The sequence below is a fragment of the Physeter macrocephalus genome, unplaced genomic scaffold, assembly GCF_002837175.3.
Source record: "Physeter macrocephalus isolate SW-GA unplaced genomic scaffold, ASM283717v5 random_626, whole genome shotgun sequence".
Lineage (NCBI taxonomy): Eukaryota > Metazoa > Chordata > Mammalia > Artiodactyla > Physeteridae > Physeter > Physeter macrocephalus.
This window is the reverse complement of record NW_021145806.1, coordinates 15,653-37,764: the sequence shown is the minus strand read 5'-3', so window position 1 is coordinate 37,764 and position 22,112 is coordinate 15,653. Positions and strand designations below refer to the sequence as shown.

At 51.7% G+C, this 22,112-nt stretch overlaps 2 protein-coding genes across 12 annotated transcripts in view; one reads left to right on the top strand and one right to left on the bottom strand.

Annotated features, from left to right (window-relative positions):
- Positions 1–1,265: 1,265 nt before the first annotated feature.
- Positions 1,266–22,112, bottom strand: part of ATP6V0A1 (ATPase H+ transporting V0 subunit a1) — a 36,279-nt gene continuing 15,432 nt past the window's right edge. For 2 of the 11 annotated variants that reach the window (XM_028485689.2, XM_028485690.2), the window contains exons 11-19: positions 21,271–21,389; positions 20,504–20,720; positions 19,806–19,913; positions 14,795–14,878; positions 14,419–14,526; positions 13,437–13,454; positions 8,972–9,089; positions 8,504–8,675; positions 1,266–2,887 (exon numbers count right to left, since the gene is read on the bottom strand). In XM_028485689.2, coding sequence (XP_028341490.2) covers positions 2,794–2,887; positions 8,504–8,675; positions 8,972–9,089; positions 13,437–13,454; positions 14,419–14,526; positions 14,795–14,878; positions 19,806–19,913; positions 20,504–20,720; positions 21,271–21,389 — 1,038 coding nt within the window. In that variant the 3' untranslated portion in view covers positions 1,266–2,793. Of the gene's footprint in view, positions 2,888–8,503; positions 8,676–8,971; positions 9,090–10,383; positions 10,605–13,436; positions 13,455–14,418; positions 14,527–14,794; positions 14,879–18,861; positions 18,934–19,805; positions 19,914–20,503; positions 20,721–21,270; positions 21,390–22,112 lie in introns of those variants that run through there. The other 9 variants (XM_055083068.1, XM_055083064.1, XM_055083065.1 and 6 more) reach the window with 9 other exon arrangements.
- On the top strand, positions 14,895–16,757 carry LOC102975702 (60S ribosomal protein L27a-like). Its single transcript, XM_028485697.1, has one exon. The coding sequence runs from the start codon at positions 15,827–15,829 to the stop codon at positions 16,349–16,351; it is 525 nt and encodes a 174-aa protein (XP_028341498.1). The 5' UTR covers positions 14,895–15,826; the 3' UTR covers positions 16,352–16,757.

Here is a 22,112-nt window from a genome sequence, read left to right as displayed (position 1 = left end):
TTGCACTAACACCATTTGTTGAAAAGACTGTTTTTTTCCCCCAGTGAATTACCTTGGCCCCTGTGTGGAAAATCAGTCGACTATACAAGTTAGGGTTTGTTTCTGAACTCTCAATTCTAGTCCATTGATTCCTAGTTCTCATATCTTGAGTCAGTAACAGAGAAGAGGTTAAAAGGGCTCGTTTACCTGAATGTCCACCCTCACCTCTTTGAGGAGTGGGTGCTGGGTGCTGTACCCAGGGCTGCTCCAGGGCAGGTGCCCTGTCAGGGAGGAGAGGGTTTGAGGAGCATGGAATGAACAGGGTGGTCCTGCCCCTCCTGGAGCAGCAGTTGGTAGCCTGCTGCTTACGTTCCTGGGCAGCCCCTGCCCTGGAGGCCCCAAGAGGGAGGAATGGAGAGGGAGGGCTGAGGAAGAATGTGGTCACCTTACACGGCAGTGAGGAGGGGGAAGGCGCCCGCCCTGCCCACCCCGCCTGCCAGGACATCCCGTGGTGCCCTGTCAGGGAGGAGAGGGTTTGAGGAGCATGGAATGAACAGGGTGGTCCTGCCCCTCCTGGAGCAGCAGTTGGTAGCCTGCTGCTTACGTTCCTGGGCAGCCCCTGCCCTGGAGGCCCCAAGAGGGAGGAATGGAGAGGGAGGGCTGAGGAAGAATGTGGTCACCTTACACGGCAGTGAGGAGGGGGAAGGCGCCCGCCCTGCCCACCCCGCCTGCCAGGACATGCCTGCCAGGACATCCCGTTGGGCTCTTGGGCTGCCTGCCTCAGCACCCTGAATTTCCCAGCTGCCCTCAGGAAACAACCCTATGCTGAGCCTCCGCCTACACCAAGGCCAAAGGCAATCAGGGCTCAAAATAGGCAGGCTGCTGAGCCCTGGAGGGCTCGCTCGGAGAAGAGGGAGAGGAGGGTGGGCAGACGTCCAGGTCCCTGCTTCCCCCGGCTGTTTGGGTGTGTGGTGCAGAAAGCGGGACGGAGATGGGTCCCCAAGTCCCCTCCCCCACATGGGTAGTGTCTGAAAAGCTGCCTCGGCTCAGGGAGTGGGGCTCAGGGAGTGGGAAGGCCCCTGGGAAACCTGAGATAAGGTGAGAATTTCACAAACTAACTGCCTGGCCAGGGTCACTGCAACTGCGGTCTTTGATCAGAGGAAAAAGCAGAAATGCTGGCAGAGGGAAGTGGCAGGTGTAAGGATACTAGGTGGGCTCAGGAGGGCTGAGCCTTGAGTGACGCAGGGGCTAGGGGCTGTGGGCACGCAGACAAGAAGCCTCCCTGACAAAGTCAAACACACTTTATTCCGCACGGGAATGTCTGAACAGAAGGGCCTTGGGCAGGATTCCTGATAAAGAACTCTGCTTCAAACCCCTGCCGTAAACAGAGCAAAGATCGTCATGTAAACCACAGGGACTGGACGGGAGGGGGCTCTGCACAAGGGCTGGGTCGGGTCACACTGGCTACTGCGCGGTGAAGCTGGGGCGGGTGGCCCAGCCTGGGAGAGTCCAGTGAGCAGCGCCAAGCAGCTCCCAGACGAGCAGGGGGTCGGGGTGGGGGGGGAAGGGGCCGACCAATTGAGGGGGTCCTCTCGCCCACTGAAGGCACGGGGATCAATTTAGCTGAAGCAGCCAGGGCTGCTGTGCCAACGCGTGATTAAAAGGCCCCAAGATCCACGTCCCGGCGTGGGGGTGACAGGGCGGCGGCCCTCTGGGGGCGCTCCGCACCAGCCCACAGGGCAGGGCCACGCAGCTCTCACCGCCGCACACACTGGCGGCCCTGCCAGCTGCCTCCAGTCAGCAAATGGTAAATGACGTTGACTTTCCCTGCCCAGGAGCCACTTGCTCGACTTGGGGTCGGTGTGGAAGTGGGGAGGGGCGCCGGTGGGCAGAGCAAGGCAGGTCTGCAGGCAGACCCACCCCTGATGACGACAGTTCTGCACTCAAGACTCGTGATTGGGGGTGGGGAAAGGTCTCCGGCTCTGCACCAGGAAAGAGCGTGGACTTGGACCCTCTGCCCCGAGGGCGTGCTTGCGGCCCATGCACGGCCTGAGAAGCAGCCACCAGAGGAGCCAGCCCGGACCTCTGCTTTGGGTCCTCCCCACTGTGTATGTTACGCTGGGTGCTAAAAGGGCATCCTGGGAAGGAGGAGGAGAGGGTGTGAGTTTAGGGTGGGGGTCAGGAAGGTGGTGCAGGGTATCCAGGGACCCTGGGGGCTGCCAGGGAGAAGCCACGCACGCTGGCACAGTTGGGTCCAGCTGAATCCCTGATTAACGAGCGCACTGGAGACCGGAGGGGGTGGGCAGAGGACAGAAACACCATCTTCCTGGACCCACCCCTGCTAATCCAAGAGTGGGGAGTGTTAAAGGGCACCCCATCCCCAACCAGGAAGGAGAGTGGCAGGAGCAGGGGTCTCAAAGTCTGGGTGTGGACAGTGAAGGCGCTCCCTCCAAGCGCTCTGGGCTCCTGTGTAAATGCACAAACTGCTTCACCACCAGGGGGCAGGGGAAGGGCTGGACAGAGGCTGGGAGGGCAAGGAGGGTGCCCAGCGGGAGTGGGCTTGAGTGACTCTGCTCGGCCCGCTTCTCTCCAGAAAATCACTGCACTACAACACACAAAGCTGGAGGTGGCGGGGGACCCAGGAAGGGCTGGGTCTACCTAAATGACTCACAGGTGGCTGGGGGAAGGGCGGCAGGGATGACTCAGATGCCCTGATACCCAGGGATCACGACCAACGGGGCAAGCAGAGCACGGGCGAATCACCGTGGAGGGAGCGGGGGCGGGGCAGAGGGCGCACAGCCCCCCCTGAGGGGCTCATTCGTCAAACTTCCCTTCTCGGATGTGCTCGAAGGAGAAGGGTAGGAACTTGAAACCCGTCCCGCTGTAGAATTTATTCTGGAATTCCACCCTGGAGAAAGAGAAGAGGAGAGTCATCATTCCACAGAAACCTTTTGGGACTCCACAGTTGGGCCAGAAAGATGACCCGACCCCAAGCTCCCCGAGCCTCCTGCCGCCCACAAAGCCCAGGCCTTGGCCCGCTCATGGCGCACACAACCCTAATCCGAACACAACCTCCCACTCGTGACGCCCAGGGCCTGCCCTCGGCAAGAGTGCACACCAGTGCACTGGTTTGGCCTCAGTTCCTGCTCCGTGCTGCTCAGCGGAGAGTGTGTTTATGCAAAACTCTCTGCAGAGGGCCATGTGCAAAAAACGTTCAGTTGGCCTGAGTCTCCAACGATGAAGAAGAGTCCCCCCAACACCCCCTTCCTGGCAGGGCCCACAGCGGACCTCCAAGGGAAGCCTGTGAGTAGCCACCAGCTCAGCGCAAGGAACCCTGGCAGGCACCACTGTTTTCTTGTTTATTTCTCTTCTCGGGGGAGGAAGGAGAAGGGAGGGTTGCTAGTGAACGGTGGAGGCTTTCGACTTAGGGGAGGAAATTCCCAGGAAAGGGGGAAGTTAGGAGGGGAAGTCTTCTCAAAGCGACGGCAAAAATATTCTCCAACTACAAAAACATCTAAGAAAGAATTCTTCTCTTGGGGACTGAAAGGAAAAACAGCTTTAGCTCCCTTCCCCGGCAGCCCAGCATCCATCCCTGATGGTCTCCCTGGGCCCTTCAAACTCTGAGGGGGCAGGAAGGAGCACACGCCTGTATGCAGAGCCAGGCTGCGAGTTCGCCCTGGATGTCTGCCCAGCAAGCAAATCACCACCAAATACGGGCAGAAAAATGCATGATTCAGAGGATAAGAAAGCCAAGGAGAGCTGCCCCGAGGAATAGTTTCCACTCAGTGCTGTGTGACCCTGGGGGCCCCAGATCCCTGCGACAGCAGGCTGCCGCTGGGCCCGAGGCAGGCTGCAGGCAGCGGTTTGACTGCACAGCAGGGCGCCAAGACGCTCTCCACCTTCATGCCCCTCACTCAGCCTTCAGCCTTCAGCCTTCAGCCAGGGCGGCCTCCCTCCAAGATAAGGGAGGAATCAGTGAAAAGGGAGTGGGAAGAGGACTGTCTGCTGGTGGCCCCGAGAGGTCCTCAGAGGCCCCTTTGGTTCGGCCCTGGGGCGCTGGCTGAGGACACTGACTGCAGAGCTGCCAGCTCCACCCGCTGGGGAGAAGAGGGGAACAGAATTTTCTGTGCGGGCGTAAGAACAGGCAGCCTTCTCCCCGACCCCGCATTCCGGGGGCCGCACCAAGGCCCCCAAAGCCTCCCGGCCCCTGGAGGACTCCCATCAGTGTCTCGGCCAAGCCTCCCTCAGAGAAAATGGGATCCAGGAGGGGGTATTTCAAACTGCAGTCAGTCACAGGACTCAGCCCTGTGTCCCAACACCTGGGAGGAGGGCCCAGATCCTGAGGCCTCCTCCGGGGGAATGCGGTGGGGGTGGGGGCAGGTCCCCGTTTCCTGCCCACCGCTGTGACGACTGAATCCTCCATGCTGGCTAGGCTGTGTCTGCACATGGCAATGGTATTTCACTTTGTTCAACAGTGTACAGCCAGACGGTGGGCAACTCACCTTGGGGTCTGTGAGGTATCCGGAACTCTGACCTCTGGCTGGCTCATCACACAAACAATTCTAACTCCGGACTGGGTGAATGGAGAAGCTGCAGACGTTCTCAGACGCCTGAGGGATCACCACCCTTCTCTTGGCATCACCCTGCCTGCTTCATCTACATCAGGGGACACACGCCTGGGATAGGGGCACATAAGTTCTGCTGTGTGAGCAGATGGGTGGTCCCTCTGACACACCACCTGACACCACCTTGCCCACCAGCTGCTGCTCGAGGTTAGGGACTTCGGGTGGCCCCCACCAGGGACATCTTAGGTATCTCAGCATCAGCCTGACTTCGCCTCCCTTCTCAGCTGTGCTCACCCTATAACCTCCCAGCACAAAGCTGGAAAGCAGTTTCCCTGTTGGTCTCCCCGCCCTCTCCTCCCTCCCAGCCAGGGAACTGTGTGCTTCCTGAGAAAGTATAAACATGATGTTCTCTGTGCCGGGGCGGGGGGGCGGGGGGGGCACAGCGGGGCCCCGCTGGCTGCCCTGCAAGTTCTTCCTTCTTGAGGGGGCTCTGCTTGGGGTGCCTCCATGGACCCTGCCACGCCCCAGGCCACTAAAAGGCATCTCAGGATTCAGCAGGTGTGAGGAGAGCCTCAGGCAGTCAGATGGGGTTCTCTGTCACCCCTGCCCGCTCCCAGACCTGGAAAAGGCAACCCAGTGGCCCGGAAGGACTAACTGGGAGTCCACAGAGAGAGTACTCCTGCTACGTGACGGAAACCATGTCTTCTCAAGTGAATGAAGGGGGAAAGCCTGGGCCTCTTCCCTTGCCTGTGGGGATGTGACCGAGGGGAGGCAGTTTTAGAAAGATGGTTCTGTCCCTCTCCGAGCAGTGCCGGGGCCATGAGGTCACATTGCAGATGTTCTCGCTCTCCTGGGCAGCCACCCCGCGGGGTCCTGCTGTGGAGTCACTGAATTCCTTACAACAAACTGGTCCCCAAATCTGTCCCTTTAGCCCCCCAGTCTGTGAGTGTTCATGTGGAATCTGTTGGCTAGGAAGGGATGAGGTTCCTGCGAAGGCAGGCCATGGGGCAACAGTCTTTCTTCTAATAGCAGACTGGTGTCCACAGTGAAAACCACAAATCATACCCCTGCCTTTGCCTTTTCTGACGAAGAAAAGACATCTCATTATGGTAGCCAAGAAGACCAAGCACAATACACACAGTTGGTGGGAGGAAAAGAGACAGACGTAACTCAGGAGGAGACAGAATTAGCAGGCGGGTGCATGAGCCCGCTCACTGCTGTTTCCAGATGTCACCTGCCTCCTCGTGACCCTACATGAACCTCAGACCTGTGGTTTATCCTTGCTTTCAAATCACATGTTTTTCTTCTTGTCCCCACCAAAGAGACCCAGAACTTGTGTAATGGGGCAGCCCTTGCATCAGAATCAAGAAACCCCAGCTGAACACCAGGGGTAAAGTGACAGGTATGAAGATGCCCAGGCTGGACGCCAGGAAAAATTGCAGCAATGTCCCTGCAGCCATTTTCAGTGGGCCCAGCTGTTCCCACCCCCAAGATGGCCTCAACTCGGAATTCCTGCAGTCCTGCTGGACTAAGACCCAGGAATCCTCGAGGCATGTCCACACTCGGCCAGGAGGGGGTGCGTGAGCGCCACTTTCATTCACTCCTTTCTGGTGGGGGGGGGAGATGCTCCAAACAGGCCCCCAGTGATGGGACTCTGAAAGCTGCACAAAGAAGTTTTCACTGTTTTTTCTCTTCTACCCAGTATTTCCACTACCAAACAACAGCAACCACCCACCACCCTGCAAGTACAATATGTCTGACCAGCCTACTCCTTGCAAACTGCATCTGCGAGGCACTCAAGTGGTATCATGTGCATCCCCCGGGGGTCTCCCTTCTCTCTCACGGACTGGAAGCAGATCTTTACAGGGGCCGCAGCCCTCTCCGCAGGGCAGCCGCATCCGCAACTGAACGCAGGTTTACGGTGTGCCAGGGCACCGTGGCAGTCACTTGGTCTGCGCATTATTTCCTACTTAATCACAGCAACCTTGTCACGTGGACATTATCTTCTCTTTTCACATGAGAGCAAGTGAGGTTCAGAGAGGTAAGTGCTCTCCTCAGGGTCGCCCAGCCAGCACCGGCAGAGCTGGAATTTAAACTCGGGTCACCCGATTCTGAAGCCTGCTCCCTCGCCACCCGTCACTTCGTTGGGCTCGTTCATGAGGACGTGGGAAGACACCTTCACTCGGAGGCCGCAGGTGAGCCTGAGGAAGAAGTAAGCCTGCAGGCAGCAAAGCACGACCTCCCAATCGCCTCAGCTCATTCTGGACAACAGGCCTGAGCCCGGGCGGCCCTCCTTGCTCCGTGGTGTGCCTGGCTCACTGCTCTGACAGGTCTGTTCCAGCTCCCTGGCTGCTCCCACCCACCCCGGGAGGATGCAACAGCCTCCCCACTTGGGCTGGAGTCAAGGTGGCGTGGTAACTGTTCCCTCAAACCCAGGGCTCAGGAGACGGGGAAGGGAATAGGAAAGGAAGCCAAGAGGGCAAGAAACAGTGAGTCACCCCAGGGTGGCAGCACAGACGTCCCCTGGCCCCGAGTGGTAGGAAGTGTGCTGGGGCGAGCGTGCGCTGATAAGCTGAGAGCCGGTAGCGTGGCCAGCCTCCCGGCTCCCAGTAAACAACAGCTGGGCGGGGAGGGGACGGGAGGCGGGAGGAGAGGGCCAGGCCTGAGAAAGCACCGTGTACTGACGCAGCAGGACGGACTCTTCTAAAGGAGCTTTTGAGGGAAGAGTAAGTCCCGGCCACGGCTCACCCTTACATGCCTCACGGTCCCCCTCTGTAACTTAGAACAACAAACGGTGGAATCTTTGAGCAGGCTCCGCTGTAACCAAGCCAGGAGAAAAATCCAAGATAAAGGGAGTGGGGAAGAGGTTTCTCAGGTTCAGAGTTTGGTTTTCTTCAGGTTTCGAGAAGTGATGGAAAGAGACAGTCACGGCCCTCTTCTGACCTTGAGGTCATTAACACCGCAGATCATCTCGTCTAGGGAGTCCTAAGGTAGGGTCCGTGAGTTTGTGAGCCCCTAAACTGGTAAAGCTGTGTGTGCACACATTGAGGGGGGTGTTTCTCTGAGGAGACGGTCTAGAGCTTCCAGAGCCACTGGACCCCAAAAGAGAGGGAGAATCATAATGTGAAGGGGGAAATGGAGACTCGAAGATGTAGGGTTTGAGGTAGGGTAGCCAGATAAAGTACGGAATGCCCAGTTTTTAGTATAAGTATGTCCCATGGACGTTCGGGAAATACAGTAAAAAAAAATATTCACTGTTTATCTGAAATCCAAACGTAACTGAGTGCTCCTGGCAACCTTACTTTGAGGTCATGGAGTCACAGTCCAGACCAGACCCCAGATCTCCCACTCCCTGGGACTGAGCTATCTCCATGCAGAGCCATTAAGAGCCAAAAACGACATTAAAGAAAAACTAGCAAATCCAAAACCTGCCCTTCAGAAGAAGCTGCTTCAGGGTACTGAGCTAGCGTGCTATGGAGCCAAGAACCCCCCACTCACATAGAGCTGCCAGGGGTCCTACCCAAAGACACGGGCACGATGACAGAATAAGGGGGACGAAATGAGGGCACAGTGTGCTCTAGCACTTTCCTGGATGTAGAATCTTCCAGAGCTGCTTTCATTGCTCTGAAGACAGGAGAGAGTTATATGCCAGTGAGAAAAACCCCCAAACAAACAAAAACCCCAGCAGATCTTTTAAGCCATAATCAAGAGCAGTGAAGAAGGCTGAAGACAGGGAGAGCAACTGAGACAACACTCACCAGGGAATCCTCCCTGGCGGCTGTGAAAGCGAGCTGTGCTTTTCTGTGGACATTTCCTGAGGCTCACTACCAAGTACGTCCTTGGGTATAAGGATGTAAAAGCAGATGCCTCCTAGTGTCTCTGGATTCTGGACAGGAGTAAGACTGCCCTCGGTGCAGCTAAGGACACGTCCCCACCCTCGGCCCCGCGCCGCCCCTCACCAGTGTAACCGCAGCGCGTGGAGGAAGGCGGAGAGGCCCTCCATGATCAGGAGGATGGCCACGGTCAGGGTGGCGAAGGCGGCGAAGATGAAGAAGAGCGCCAAACCTCCCGCCAAGCTCTTCACGCTTAGGCCGATGTGAATCACCATGGTCCAAAGCACCTCAGACAGCTCTGCGGAACGGGGAGAGACATGACATCCGGTTCAGTTGGGCCAGGGGTGCTGCAGGCCTTGCGTTTTGCGCTGCCATCCCTCAATCGCAGTCTTCCTTGCCCCCGGGCTTTCTGCGACCTTACCAGCTAAGCTGGCAAAAGCACTGATCCTCCCATCTGGACATCATTCTCTCTGGATTCGGGAGTCAGTAATTCCAGAGGCTTTGCATAATTTCCACTCTCTTTAAGCCCCCACCTGAGGGAGTGCCCGGAGAAGGGGAGAAACATGGTTTTTGACCTGAGAGAAAGACACTCACGTGCATGTGCCAGGCTGAGGGCCCAGAGCCGCAGGTAGGAGGCGGTGTTGGAGATGCAGCCCAGGCAGTACTCAATGGTGTGGATGGCCTGGTGCACCATGGCGTCCCCAAAATCAAACTGTCATGGGAGGAAACCAGAGAGAAGATATAAGGCTGGGAGGCGAGTGTGCAGGGCTCTGAGCGCCGGCACGAACAGCTACATGGGCCTGGAGCCCCCGGTGCTGAACTCCTGGTGGGGATTTCAGCCGTGCCGTCCCCAGAAATCCTGCCTGGCTGAGCCCCCGACTGGGACACCCCATGCCCCTCCATACATCACATTCTAATGAACTACATCTTAATGAGACTCTTCTCAACACGTCTGCTTTTTCTACCCACTAGGCTGTCAGCTCCGGAGCGGGCTGCACGTCGAGGTAAGAGCCGTCTGGGAGCACCCGCTCTGGCCACCTCACGGTGCCTGAGCGCGCAGCACCCTCCTCTGAATGAGCCAGGAGGGCAGGAAGGGCTCTTCCCCGGGTCGTACGTCAGGGGACGGGCCACCAGGCTGGAAACCGCCTGGAGAAGACTAAACCTCTGCAGCCACTTCTTATTTTCACAACACGTTGGCGGCAAGATAACCTCCTTTTACTTTTAAGACTTCTGAAAAGATCACACGGGGACGTTCTGGCAAAAGTTTTACAAATTCCTACTCGGACACATGATGAAGACTAAACAGAATGTGTATTGTTGTTTCTGTATTCCTCGCGCTCCCTTTCTTCCCGTTTTTGTCTCAGCATCAGAAATTATCTGCAGCATAAAGCGGAGGGGCTGGAGCGAGCTTCCGGGAGCTCCGTTAGGGCTGCTCCAAGCCAGGCTGCTCGAGAAGCCGCAGGCACGCTTCCGGGCCTCACTCTCCTGGGTGGGGCCACAGCCACTGAAGGCCAGGAGGTGGGCCATTCCCCTCCCGGAGGCCTCCCCGCCCCTCCCCCCGTGGTCCAGACCAGACTCCAGGAGCACAGGGCCACTGCCCAGTGGGCCTCCCCAGCTTGCCCTGCCCACAGGTCAGAGTCTATTTTTCACCAGTTTCTTTGCAGACTCACATGACTTCACCCCCAAAAGATACCACAAAGAACAGTCTTGAGAAATCACATGGGGCCAGGAGAGGAGGGCTGCCTGGTAAGGCGCTAACAGCCCAGGCCTCACAGGCATGGCCAGTGGGGAGCGGGGCCAGCTCCAACTCGCCATCTCTGGGCGACTGCCTCATTTTCCCTCACCTCTATCTACACCCAGAGTACTTCTGGGCTTTTCTTCTGCAACAGGCTCTTCCAAGTCTCCTAGTTACCCTGAAAACTAGGGCAATCACAGTCACCGGAACCCCAAGGTGCTGTTAAGAGCTCTTTGCCACCACCGCTGGCCATCGCACCAAAGCCCATGTTCTGAGGAAGGACGGGCCCCCAGCTCCAAGGAGCGCAGGGCTCTAACTAAGAGCTCTGAGAAAGAAGCGAGTGCGGGGCTCCCGCAGAACCAGCCCCTTTCCGCATTTTTATTCCACCTTGAGTTTCTCCCATGAACAGCTTCCCTTCCAGGCACTGCTCTCGCTGCTTCCTCTCCTCCATTCCCAACTTCCTGCTTTGCAACCCTGGGTAAGTTTTCTTATCTACGTATTGGGAGGAGATATTAAGTGGGGCGAGAATTAAGTGAGAAACCCAGGCAAGCGCTTAGAAGTCTGTCACTGCCCCATGTGGGTCCGCTACGGCTGACCCGGAACGGCCGCAGACGCCCTGTCTAACCCTCTCCCCACCTCCCCGCTGCCGCACCACGCCTGCTCCTCCTGCGCCCTCTCGGCTCCGCACACCTCCTTCGCAGGCTCCCCTTACCTCCCAGCCAGGAGGTCTAACAGACACCCTGTGACCTGAGCCTCTGCAGTGTCCGTCACTAGTGCCTTGTCCTCCTCCCTCTTGAGAACGCTCACCTCCCCTTGGTTCTCCTCCTACCTCTGGATGCTCCTTCTCAGCCTCCTTCTTGGTTCCTCCTTAAGTGCTGGAGTTCCTGCCTCAGCCCTTAACGTCTCTCCTGTAGCACTGCCACTCGGGCCTTCAGCGGCCATGCCGGGAGGGGCTCACAAATGGACACCTCTATTTCCGTGTTGCCTGTTTCCAACCAGCTGTGCCACATCTCCTCCTGCTGCAGCACAGGTGCTTCAAACTCGACGCCACCCCAACTGAACTCATTGATTGCTCTCCTCTGACCCACCAAGACCTACTTCTACTCCTCGTCCCATGTCTAACAGCGGGGACACTGCTAGTGCCCCAGGTACCCAAACCGGGAAGTCGAGCCTGACTTTTCACTCACTCTCACTGCCTACATTCACGAAGGCACCGGGGCTGCAGCTTTTACTTCCTTCATCTCGTATTGGTCCTTTCCTTTCCAACTCCCACTGCAAATGCCTTCAGGCCTCCCAGTTCTTTCCTGACTCCTCTCAGACTGTGCCCCTCCCCCATCCAATACACCCTGTACCCTCCACTAGGGTATTTCATCAATGGCATGCGCTGTGTCACTTCCAGCTTCACTGCCCTCTGACGCTCCTTCTTACCTAAACACTCTACTACGGCTGGTGTCTGCCAACCTCTAGCCTCACTTCTCACCAGTCCCTCAACTCCTGACTCCGAGCTCCAGCCAAGCTGAATACTTGTTTATCCCCAAAATGGTGTCTTTATGACGCAGGCCTCTGTATCTTTATGGTAACCATACACACTGACGCATCCGCGTTGCCTCCCTCTCTCCCTCCACAGAGACGCCGGCTTGACCAAACTAACCTCAGCGGTAAGTTCCTTAGGGAATCCTTTCCAGGTCTCCTGTTCCCTACCCCCACCCCAGTGTTCGTCAGGTGCCCTCTTCCTGTGCTCCCACAGCATCCTGGGCACACCTTGATCACAGCGTCTGTCACCCAGGCTGTGTCCTAAATTTGGGAGTTCCTTGAAGGCAAGGACTTGTTTTTCTTCTCTCAGTTCCTGCAGCTCTAAATAGAGTGCTTGGCACATGGAGGGTGAATGAACGGATGGGTTGGATGAATGTACCTAGTGAGATGACACAGTGGGGAGAGGTCCCACTGACCCTTGCTGAGTGGTTACAGCCTTCAAAAATTCCCCAGACAATTGAGGAGCCTGGCTCTGGTTTGCAGCTGGACTGTTCATGCCCCAGGGAGAGGGACTGCTGCTTCCACCTGTGATGTATTTAGGTAACTGAGACAGTTATCTAAATCTGGCTGTAGAGAACTAGACTGTGTATGTACCTGATGATGATAAAATGTCCTCACTACTTAGGACGCTGTGGGAAACTGAACCTCTGAGGGAGCTGGGGGGCCAGAGACTGGGGAGGCTGAATTCCAGTCCATCTTGTTTGGATGTCAACTCCCCTGGGACGTGGCTACAAGCGAGGACTATGCTGACGGGGACCTCCCAGGCGGCTCAGCCTGTGGCTCAGCACAGATGAGTGGTCCAGAGGAACACAGAGGCTCCTAGATGCCAGCAAAGGAGCCTCTCCGGCCTTCCGGAAGACCGACGACTGTCTGCTTTCACACAGAACAGCAAAGGTTTTTCCCATTCCCACCCCACTGCCCCCGTAGAGAGGACCAGGAAAGCCAGGAAAGGGAAAGGTTCACAGGTCTGGGTATTTTAGAGAGAAATTTGGGGGGGGGAAGATGCAAACAGTGCAGCAAGGCCTATTAAAAACCCAATTCAAAACTTGTATATTGCTGAATGAACTACTGCTGAGCTAGAAGGCCTTCTACTCTGGCTGGGGCCAGAATACTTAGCCAACTTTCTTTCTACTCTCTGTTGTCCTCTATGTGTGACTGGTATAATATGAACTCCTTTCACACAGATGGATTGTTTTTTTCTGGGATGCATCTGAGAGGCAAAGCCTCCTTTTGGAAACTGTCTACCTCCCAACTGGGTCACGTGGAGGTGAAGCTGACCCCAAGCGAGCGTCCAGCATTCTCACTCCAAGCATCATCAAGCCGATGAGGGCAGCAGGAAGAGGTTGGCTGCATCTCAGACAGGGAGGAAGGGCGAGCTTTCCCATAAGCACTCAGAGGAGCAGGGAGGAAACGGTTATTCCCAGGGGCAGAGCGACCGTACATAACAACACAGGAGAGGAAGGCAGGGGCCAATGGGATTTAACTCCCGAGGGGAGTCACTTCAAGAATGCCAATGCAGACATTACTTGTAGCTCCTTTAAAGCCATTCTCAAGGCGTTAGATCAGCAAAGTCAATGAAACAAAGACAGAGGTGACTGACATGAGATGCAGTTAATGGAGATGAGCTTTTTCAGAACACGGGTTCACAAACTGGTTAGAAATGGCCAGTGAGATGCAGAATACATGGGTGTCATGTGTGGCCCCAGGATGCAGCAGGGACAGCAGAGTGATCACAAGGACGGGAAGAGAAGCCCCAGATAAACATGAAGCTAAAGCCAGCTTGTTTCTTACCACTTCATCCTCGGTAGGCTTGAAAACACAAATTTACACTTAGTGGGAAGCCATGCCACACACAAGGTCACAAGTCATGAGCATAAGGCTACGGACTGCTTCTTGGGGGCGGGGGCGGGGGGACTGTGAATGTTAAATGGTCTGACACTGGACGCAAGCCTCCTCGGCATAAACGGAGAGCCAAGTCCGCAGGACCAAGAGTGTTGATACTCAATTTTTAAAAGGCATCCCAAGCCTTGCAATTTTTTTTTTAAAGTCACACACATAGCAGACGCGGTCAGCCAGCCTGCAAAGCCCAGTCCCCCGGGTCCTCAACTCCTTTTCTATTTGTTTTAAAAAGAATATACTGAACAGATGAGGTTCAAAAGTTCAGCTCAGAGGCTTTGGGGTACGAACGGTCAGGCAAGGAGATTGGATCTTTAAAAATCCAGTGGTGGTTTAAGGAAAAGTCTAGCTTGGCTAAACTAGACTAAACTTGGCTAAAAAGTAGGCAAGTCACGTTTTTAAAAGGCTCAATAAAATGTCTGCAACAAGAGCACATTAGTGGAACAGGACTTCAAAAGTCCCAGTGATTAAAGTTCCAACGGGAACCATTCTGGGGAGGGGCAAGGGATGAAGGAGCCGCCGTAAGTGGCCTGGGTTTCTGGTAGCAAGGGCTGGGGCGCTGGGGCCAGCTCTGCCTCGGCCCCGAGGAGAGCAGTCAATAACTGAGATCTGCGTGCAGGCTACTGTGGGCTGCTTGGAACTCAGGAAGCCGGACAACAGAACAAAACTGCTGCGGGCTCTGCAGGCAACACCTGGAGTTTGGAGCAGGGACCACTGGAAAAAGCTGTAGTGCCCTAAGAGGTCCAGAAAGCAAGCTGATCCTCAGTATCAGTCCTTTCATTTTTTCAAGGAGCGGACAGGAGTGAGGCCACTTAGGGACACAAGACTAGGGCTGACCCGAGGTGGGAGGAGAGGAAGCCCGCACCACTGATCTTACCTCCTCTGCGTCCTCTGAATGGGTGGAGAGCTGGTCATGCTGAATAATCTCAGCATCCTCCTCTGTCGGTCCGTTGCCCACCCTGATCCCACCAAAGTTGAGAGTTCCCTACACAGATGAACAGAAAGAGTAGAATTTGCCTGGGCTTTAATGTGACATTCTGTGACGTGGGGAAGGGCGATGGTTAGTACATACAAACCTCAGAAAAGCATATATTCTAACAACAAAAACAAAACCCACTGATCGAACAGCTAAGTAAAACCAAGCCACTGTTCCCATCCCAACTACCACCGCCCAGGCCCAGCCCGAACTACACTTAGCACCTCATCCTGATCAGAGGCAACGGGCAGTTCCTGCTGCACCAAGAGACACCAACCTTGCCTTGGCCAACGCCGACCGAGAGTCCCGCTTGCGTGAAAAGCTTAATGCGAACAAAGTCTCCTAACAAGCGCAGCTCTATCTGTAAAGAGTTCAATGGCCTAAGTTTTCCTGGAACTAAAGATCAGACTTTCTAAGAGGGAGGAGAGCCAAATGACACGGTGATTGCAACCCAGTCTGTTAAGATTTCAGCAGGAGCCCGAGAGTTCCAGCAACCTCTCCCGGAAACGTACCGGGTCTCTGCCCAGGAACAAAGGACTTCCCAGGTCACAGAAGAAAAAACAGCTTAACGTACATTAGCTTGTAGCTAGAGAATACTGACTTAAAATAGAACAAAACCAAACCGAAAAAACCCTGATCCTATCCTTCAATGGAGGGTTCTGGAGTGTTAACACAACTCTTCCACAGGCAGGTGGGCGGATGCTGCCTGGCTGCCTGCTGCCCTTCACCCCCCCGGCAGTTTTCAGCAGGGTCCCTAGGACCACGATTTCTAAGTCAACCTGATGTGGAAAAGTTTGGGTTTACTGAGGCAAAAGGACTTCTTGGGTACGAACACCAGGCAGAACTGGGGTTCAGTCTGACAGATACCACTTAGTGCTAACCTGCCACAGAGTGAAAAGGAGCTGAAGAAACAGCTCCAAGACCCACTTCATGTGGTTTCTGTCAGGGGCGTCAAACAAGGCAAGAGTTCAAAGACCGCTGTCCCGCGAAATGGCCTCTGGGCAGCAGCACAAAGAACGTGCACACAGCTTCGGTCAGTTTGCCCCACGGTCCCTACTCGCAGCTTCCCCTCTGGTGTGCATCTAGGACCACAGCATACCACCATCAACCCTCAGGGTTTGGGCAGATTCTCTCTCTTCTTCTAGCAGTGGTCAGAGAACCAGGTGCACCAGAATCACCTTGAAAGTTGCCTGTCATCGAGCAGAGATTCTCAAATACCACCCCCAGAAACTGTAAATTTAGTAGATCTGGGGTGGGGCCTAGGAAATCTGTATTAAAAAAAAAAAATCTTTCCCCAAGGACAAATGGTATGATCATTTCGAGTGTCTATCAAAATGGAAAAGGCATGCACAGCTCTTTGGTCTCGGCCGCCGACATGCCATCCAGCATAAGGAAGGCCCGGAAACTTAGGGGCCACGTGAGCCACAGCCACGGCCGCGGCCGCGGCCGCATCGGCAAACACTGGAAGCACCCGGGAGGCCGCGGTAATGCTGGTGGCGTGCATCACCACAGGATCAACTTCCACACATATCACCCAGGATGCTTTGGGAAAGTTGGTATCTGGCATTACCACTTAAAGAGGAGCCAGAGCTTCTGCCCAACTGTCAACCTTGATAAACTGTGGACCTTGGTCAGTGAGCAGACACGGGTAAATGCCGCCAAGAACAAGACTGGAGCTGCTCCTATCACTGATGTGGTGCGATCAGGCTACTACAAAGTTCTGGGGCGGGGAAAGCTCCCAAAGCAGGCTGTCATCGTGAAGGCCAAATTCTTCAGCAGAAGAGCTGAGGAGAAGATTAAGGGTGTCAGTGGGGCTTGTGTCCTGGTAGCTTGAAGCCACATGGTGGGAGATTCATTACATGATGACGAGTGAAAAAAAAAAAAAAAAGAAAAGGCACGCACAAAAAAGTGCACGCACCCTTTGAGACAGCAAGTCCACTGCTGGGAACATCCGTGCCTGTGAAGTTTTATCAAGATACAAGGACAAGGACGTTCCCTGTGTTATTTGGAATAGCGAAGAACTGGGAACAACCAACAGAGCCATCAACAAGAGAATGATTACATGATTTAAGCACATCCAGCAGAATGTTCCATGGAATGCTAGGCAACTATAAGAGTATCACTACAAGACAATCTCTAAGGACACTAAATTTTAAAAAACCTAATCAAGGGGCAGCAGAGTGCTACAATTTAAAACACAACTGCTAATGTGTTTTAAATATGTATGTACATACACATATACATATTTCTATCAATAGATGATAGATATATGCTGATATCTGCAGAAAAAAATTTTAAGGCAAACTTCCCCACCTGTTAACAATACCCTGGAGGAGAAGGTCGGGGAGAAGGGCTGGGGATGGGGAGGCTTTCACAGTCAGTACCATTTGCATCTCTAACCAAGTGCACCTATTGCTTTGATTTTAGTTTCTAATGTCAGTAGGGGGTTGTCTGGATCATGGAATTACAGGCAATCTTTATGTCTTCCTCCACTTGTCTGTTCTGTCTTAATGCCCTAAGAAACAAATTTAAAGTTCACCAGGTGATTCTGATGGGTAGTCAGATCTGGGAACCACTGAAGCTCCTGGCATCTCCAGGACACGCAAATATTACACCTGACAACCCACAAAAGGTGGACTAAAGGTGCAACACAGGTGCACTTTCTGCACCACACTGGTGACAGGAGAGGACTCCAGAGTATCTTGGGATGGATCCCAGGGTCGAGGAGGCAGGCTTTAGGCTTTAAGGCCTAGAGCAGAAAGCCATTTCTGAAGCTTTCCCCAACCAGCAGATGAAATGAGAGGCAGACAGGTTAAACCTCCCAGCCAGGCACGAATAAGTGTCCCTTCAGAACTGAGGGGATGTGAGTTACAGGAAGGGGGATGAGACACACATCAGCAGAAAAGAAGAAAAGAAAATATTAAATTGTGATACACTGCTTACAGACAACCAAGAGGACAGAGAACAGAACAAAAACAGATCAGTGTTCATGTCCTCAGCCCTTGGGGTCAGGAATCTAGGACCCCCGTGGTAGACTGATCATCCTCATGCCTTCGGGCTGCCCTCCAGAAACAGATGTTTGGCTAAAGAACCAGTGCGCTAAGAAGTCCCTCTGAATGTGCAGGTTTCCAGACCAGGGACTTTTAACTTGGATAGTATCATAAAAGAGGATGCCAGACTTAAAAGCATCAAGACTGATGCAGCAGAAGCACATCTTAAATAAACTAAGACGAGCAGAAAGAAGAGCACATGGAAAGAATGCCAATAAGTGGACAGTATGTGCTTTAAGGGTTTGTTTTTTTTTCCTCTCATTAGAAAGAAGAGAGCAAGTCCCCATCTGAAAATAATTTTAAGCAGCCACATTTAAGTATCTTCTGATCCAAAATATCAGCCTTTTTAGACTAGTCCTAGAAGGATAATTATAGAAATTTTCTGAGTTAAAATGATCAGGAACACCTAATGAAGGAAATAGTCATATCTAAATATTTCATTTATCTAAAGGAGTATGATGCTACTAGAACACAATAGTATGTGAGTAATCACTACTGGTGAGATTTTAAAAATATTATAGATTCATTACCTAGAATAGATTGGGCTAATTTGATATTAGTGCATTATAAGATTTTGGTTAAGAGATGTTTTAAGGACAAATATCGAAATGCTTAACATTCAAAGTGCTGTTACCGAATCACGAGCTAGTACTGGAAGAAGGAAAGATCAAAACAGAAGATGACTTTGGTTATTACACCAGATGTAGAGTACACACGAGACACATGGCGGGGTGGAGGTCTCAATGAACATCTGAGGACATGAGGGCTTCTGAGTCTCTCACAAAAAAGTAGACACATATAAGCTTCCACTGGAAAGAGAGTAAGTTACAGCTAAAATGGACCAAATGTCCAAGCATCACTCTGAAGCAGAACTTTAAAGTGCAGGGAAATCAACTCAAGAATCACAGAGATGTTCTCACTCCATGCTAAAAAAAACCCATCCAATACATGGTCACAAAATACAGACATGAAAGTGGATGAGTCCAAGAGCTGCCCTCTTGGATTAAGATGATGGGGCTTGGAGAGGGTACAACAACAGCCCTGCTTCCATAGACAAGACTGTACTTACATACTGAATGGAAACTTAGTGGACCAATGGTAAAGATGATATCAGAATCTATTCCTAAGAGGTGGAAATCTTTTCTGTCATCCTCTCAATGAGTAACAAGGACATACTTCCCAAGAGCACACATGTCCCATGCTCTCGATAAAAGAGAGTTAAAAAGAATTCTGCTGCACTGTTTGCCACCTCTTTAAACAAAACGTGATGGTTTGTTGCTTTTAATTCACTCACTGTTGCAGCCGCTGCTGCCTCTAGTCCCTGTTGGCTTGGGGTTGGGCTGACTGGGGCCTCCACAGGTTGCCCCTTCCTGATAGTGAATGGAAGAAAAGAGGAAGGGAGAAGGAAACAAAGGAGGGAGGGAGTGAAAGGGGAGAAGAATGAGGGCACATGGAAGGATGAAGATGGTCAGAAAACGGAGAAGGCAGATCTTGTAACTCAGCTGCTCTCCAATAGGAGTAACAATCTAACAGCCGCATGAGTCATGCAACAAGATCTTTTGGTCTTTACCAGGCAATATAATAAGTAAGCATTATTGCATAGCCAGAAATGGACATCTGGCATCTTAAGTGTGTGTGTGTGTGTGTATGTGTGTGTGTGTGTGTGTGTGTGTGTGTGTGTGTGTGTGTGTAATTCAGATGCACACATACATACATTAAGTAAACACAAGTATGTATGCTGGTTTTTAAAAAGAAAAAAAGTTAATGTGCTTTAAACCAAATCTTTCCCCACCCCGGATGTTTTGGTTGGTGAAAGTATCACGGTCTCATTTTAAAAGAAAATATCTTAGCGTCAGCCCTGTGGTTGCCTAGGCAAACCACATGAGTGGGTTCACCTGTCTGCAGCTCTTGCAGCCTTGCTTTGGCTGATGCTGCATCGAGACAGGCCCAGACCTAGATTTTGCTGAGCACAACATGAGCAAAGCGTGATCAGGAAAGGTAAAAACTTGACTTGTTCTCGCTACCTGGGCTACTCAAAGCTGAATCTGGATGTCTGAGCAGCAATTACATGTTTGATTTTGGTTTTTTTCATTTCAGCAGGTCTAGTGTTCATGCTGGGATACAACACAAATGCATTTTAAGAGAATACAGGTTATGCACAACTCATTATATCCAATGAGGAATTGCCTTGATCTTAAAAAAAAGTCTAGTAACTTTCAGCAACAGAAATACACCCACCAAATGCTTCCTCCTCAAATATTGATGGCGAAGGACCAGTGGTTTAAACAGCAGCATCCAAGGGACACACAGCAGCGCGACCACTACCAGGAAACACTGAATTCCTTTCTGCAAAGTAAGAAGGACAAGGCACATCACATTAATCAAATGTGCAGTTTCCAACTCCGGCACAACTTCCCTCTAAAATAGGACTTTCCTGCCGATTTATGAATAAATAACACAATCCAGTTCCTCAAAATAATTAGCAGATGTTGTGGCAAAGCCCAGGACTGTCCCATAGGATGAGAGTTATAAATTCTACCCTTTCTGCATACAGAAGTTACAGTTCACCCTCCCAAAGGAGGAGGATGGGCTGAATTTAGATTTGGATGTGTGGGCTGACGGGGATTTTTTTTAAGGCTTTTTTTTTTTTTTTAAGTTTTTTTTCTCTTTTTTTTTGATGTGGACAATTTTTAAAGTCTTTATTGAATTTGTTACAATATTGCTTCTGTTTTATGTTTTGGTTTTTTGGCCGTGAGGCATGTGGGATCTTAGCTCCCCGACCAGGCATCGAACCCACAACCCCCCTGCACTGGAAGGCAAAGTCTTAACCACTGGACCACCAGGGAAGTCCCTAAGGCTTTTTCAGGGTCACAGAAACATCTGGCTTCCTGACCTAGGAAAACCACCTAAGACAGTCTACCTCTGGGCTGACGCACCTGTCCAGAATACAGCATCGAATTACCAGAGTCCCCATAGGAAAAGAGGAACATGTTTATGAAATGGATCAGAAGGCTTGGTGCTTTCTCAGATGTGTGAGCATCATAGGCTGTCCACTTGTAAAAAATAAGGATAACCAAGTAGCCAAACAAAGAGGTCATGAAGATTATTTCTGGAATAAATCCAAAGTAGATATTCAGGGGCTTCTTGAAATAGCTAAAAAGTAAGAGAGAAAAAAAATGTTAAAGGTGAACAGACCCAGGGTCACCCCTATACCAGGTATACTAGATTTTCTACCTAATGCTCCCTCAACTCTATGTTTATCATTTGAAGAAGCAAAAGCCAGAAGAACTGGAGGCAACAGAAACAAGCAGGATTAACTATGACTACCAAACTTTTGGACCGTGAACAGCTCCAATACCACCCCTATCAATCTCTCATGAGGAAGAGATGGGAAAATCTAGTACATTCTGAGACCACAGTTCATAAGTTTATGTGAGTTACGCGTCAAGGGAAAAGAACATAACTCCCATTTTGATGAAAATTACACAAGGTTTTTTTTAAAGATCTTGAGTTTGACTGTGCATTGTTAAGGGACTAATATTAAGCAGGCTTCATTCAAACAAATGAGATTTTTATAAAAGCATTTCTTTAACATAGAACAGTGTTCTGAGTTATTAATCCCTCCTTAGAGGTGTTATGATTTCTTTAGACAAAAGCACTGTCTGAACTAAGTGCATTCTTATGATGAAACAGAGTGACTCACGTATGGTTGAAAAGGCTCAGGCTGACTCCAAACATCATGTGGATGATACCAAGGATAACAGACATCTTCATCTTAAAGGAGTTGAGGAAGGTCAGTTTATTGGTAGCAATGTTCCAAATCTGTCACAACCCAAGAAAACAAAAAGGCATTACAAAGAGTTCTCAAATGGAAAAATATTCACCTATTCTAAAAAATAGTTGTTTTTTTAAATTACGGAAAATTCTAAACATATACGTAAGCAGAGAGAATAACTTAACAAACTCCCATGTGCCTACGGCCCAGCTTCCACGATTATTTATTGACTCCTTGTCAATCGCGTTCATCATATCCCCAACCCACTCCCCACCTCCATATTATTTTGAGGCAAAGTCCAGATACTCTGTCATTTTACCTGTAAATATTTCAGTATGGATCTCTAAAAGGTAAGAACTCATTTTTAAAACATGACCACAATACTGTTATCATACCCCAAAGCATTAACAATGTTTCTGAAATACCATGGAATCGTCAGCATTCAAATTTCCCCAGTTGTATCCATACTTTTTAAAATAATTCATTTATTCAAAGTGGGGTCCAGACAAGGTCTATACACCATGATTGCTTGACACAGCTTTTAAGTCTCTATAGGTTCTCCCTCCAGCTCTCCTTTTTTATTCATTACAAAAGATTTGTTGAAGAAATTGGGACGTTTATCTTGTAGCTGCTCCCACAATCTGTATTTTGCTGACTGAAACCCAGTGGTGCTGTCCTTCCATCTTTTTTTTTTTTTTTTTTTTTTTTTTTGTGGTACACGGGCCTCTCACTGTTGCGGCCTCTCCCGTTGCGGAGCACAGGCTCCGGAC

Bases quoted from the DNA above. Each gene is read 5' to 3' on its own strand.
- LOC102975702 (XM_028485697.1), top strand. From the start codon at position 15,827: ATGATCATTTCGAGTGTCTATCAAAATGGAAAAGGCATGCACAGCTCT.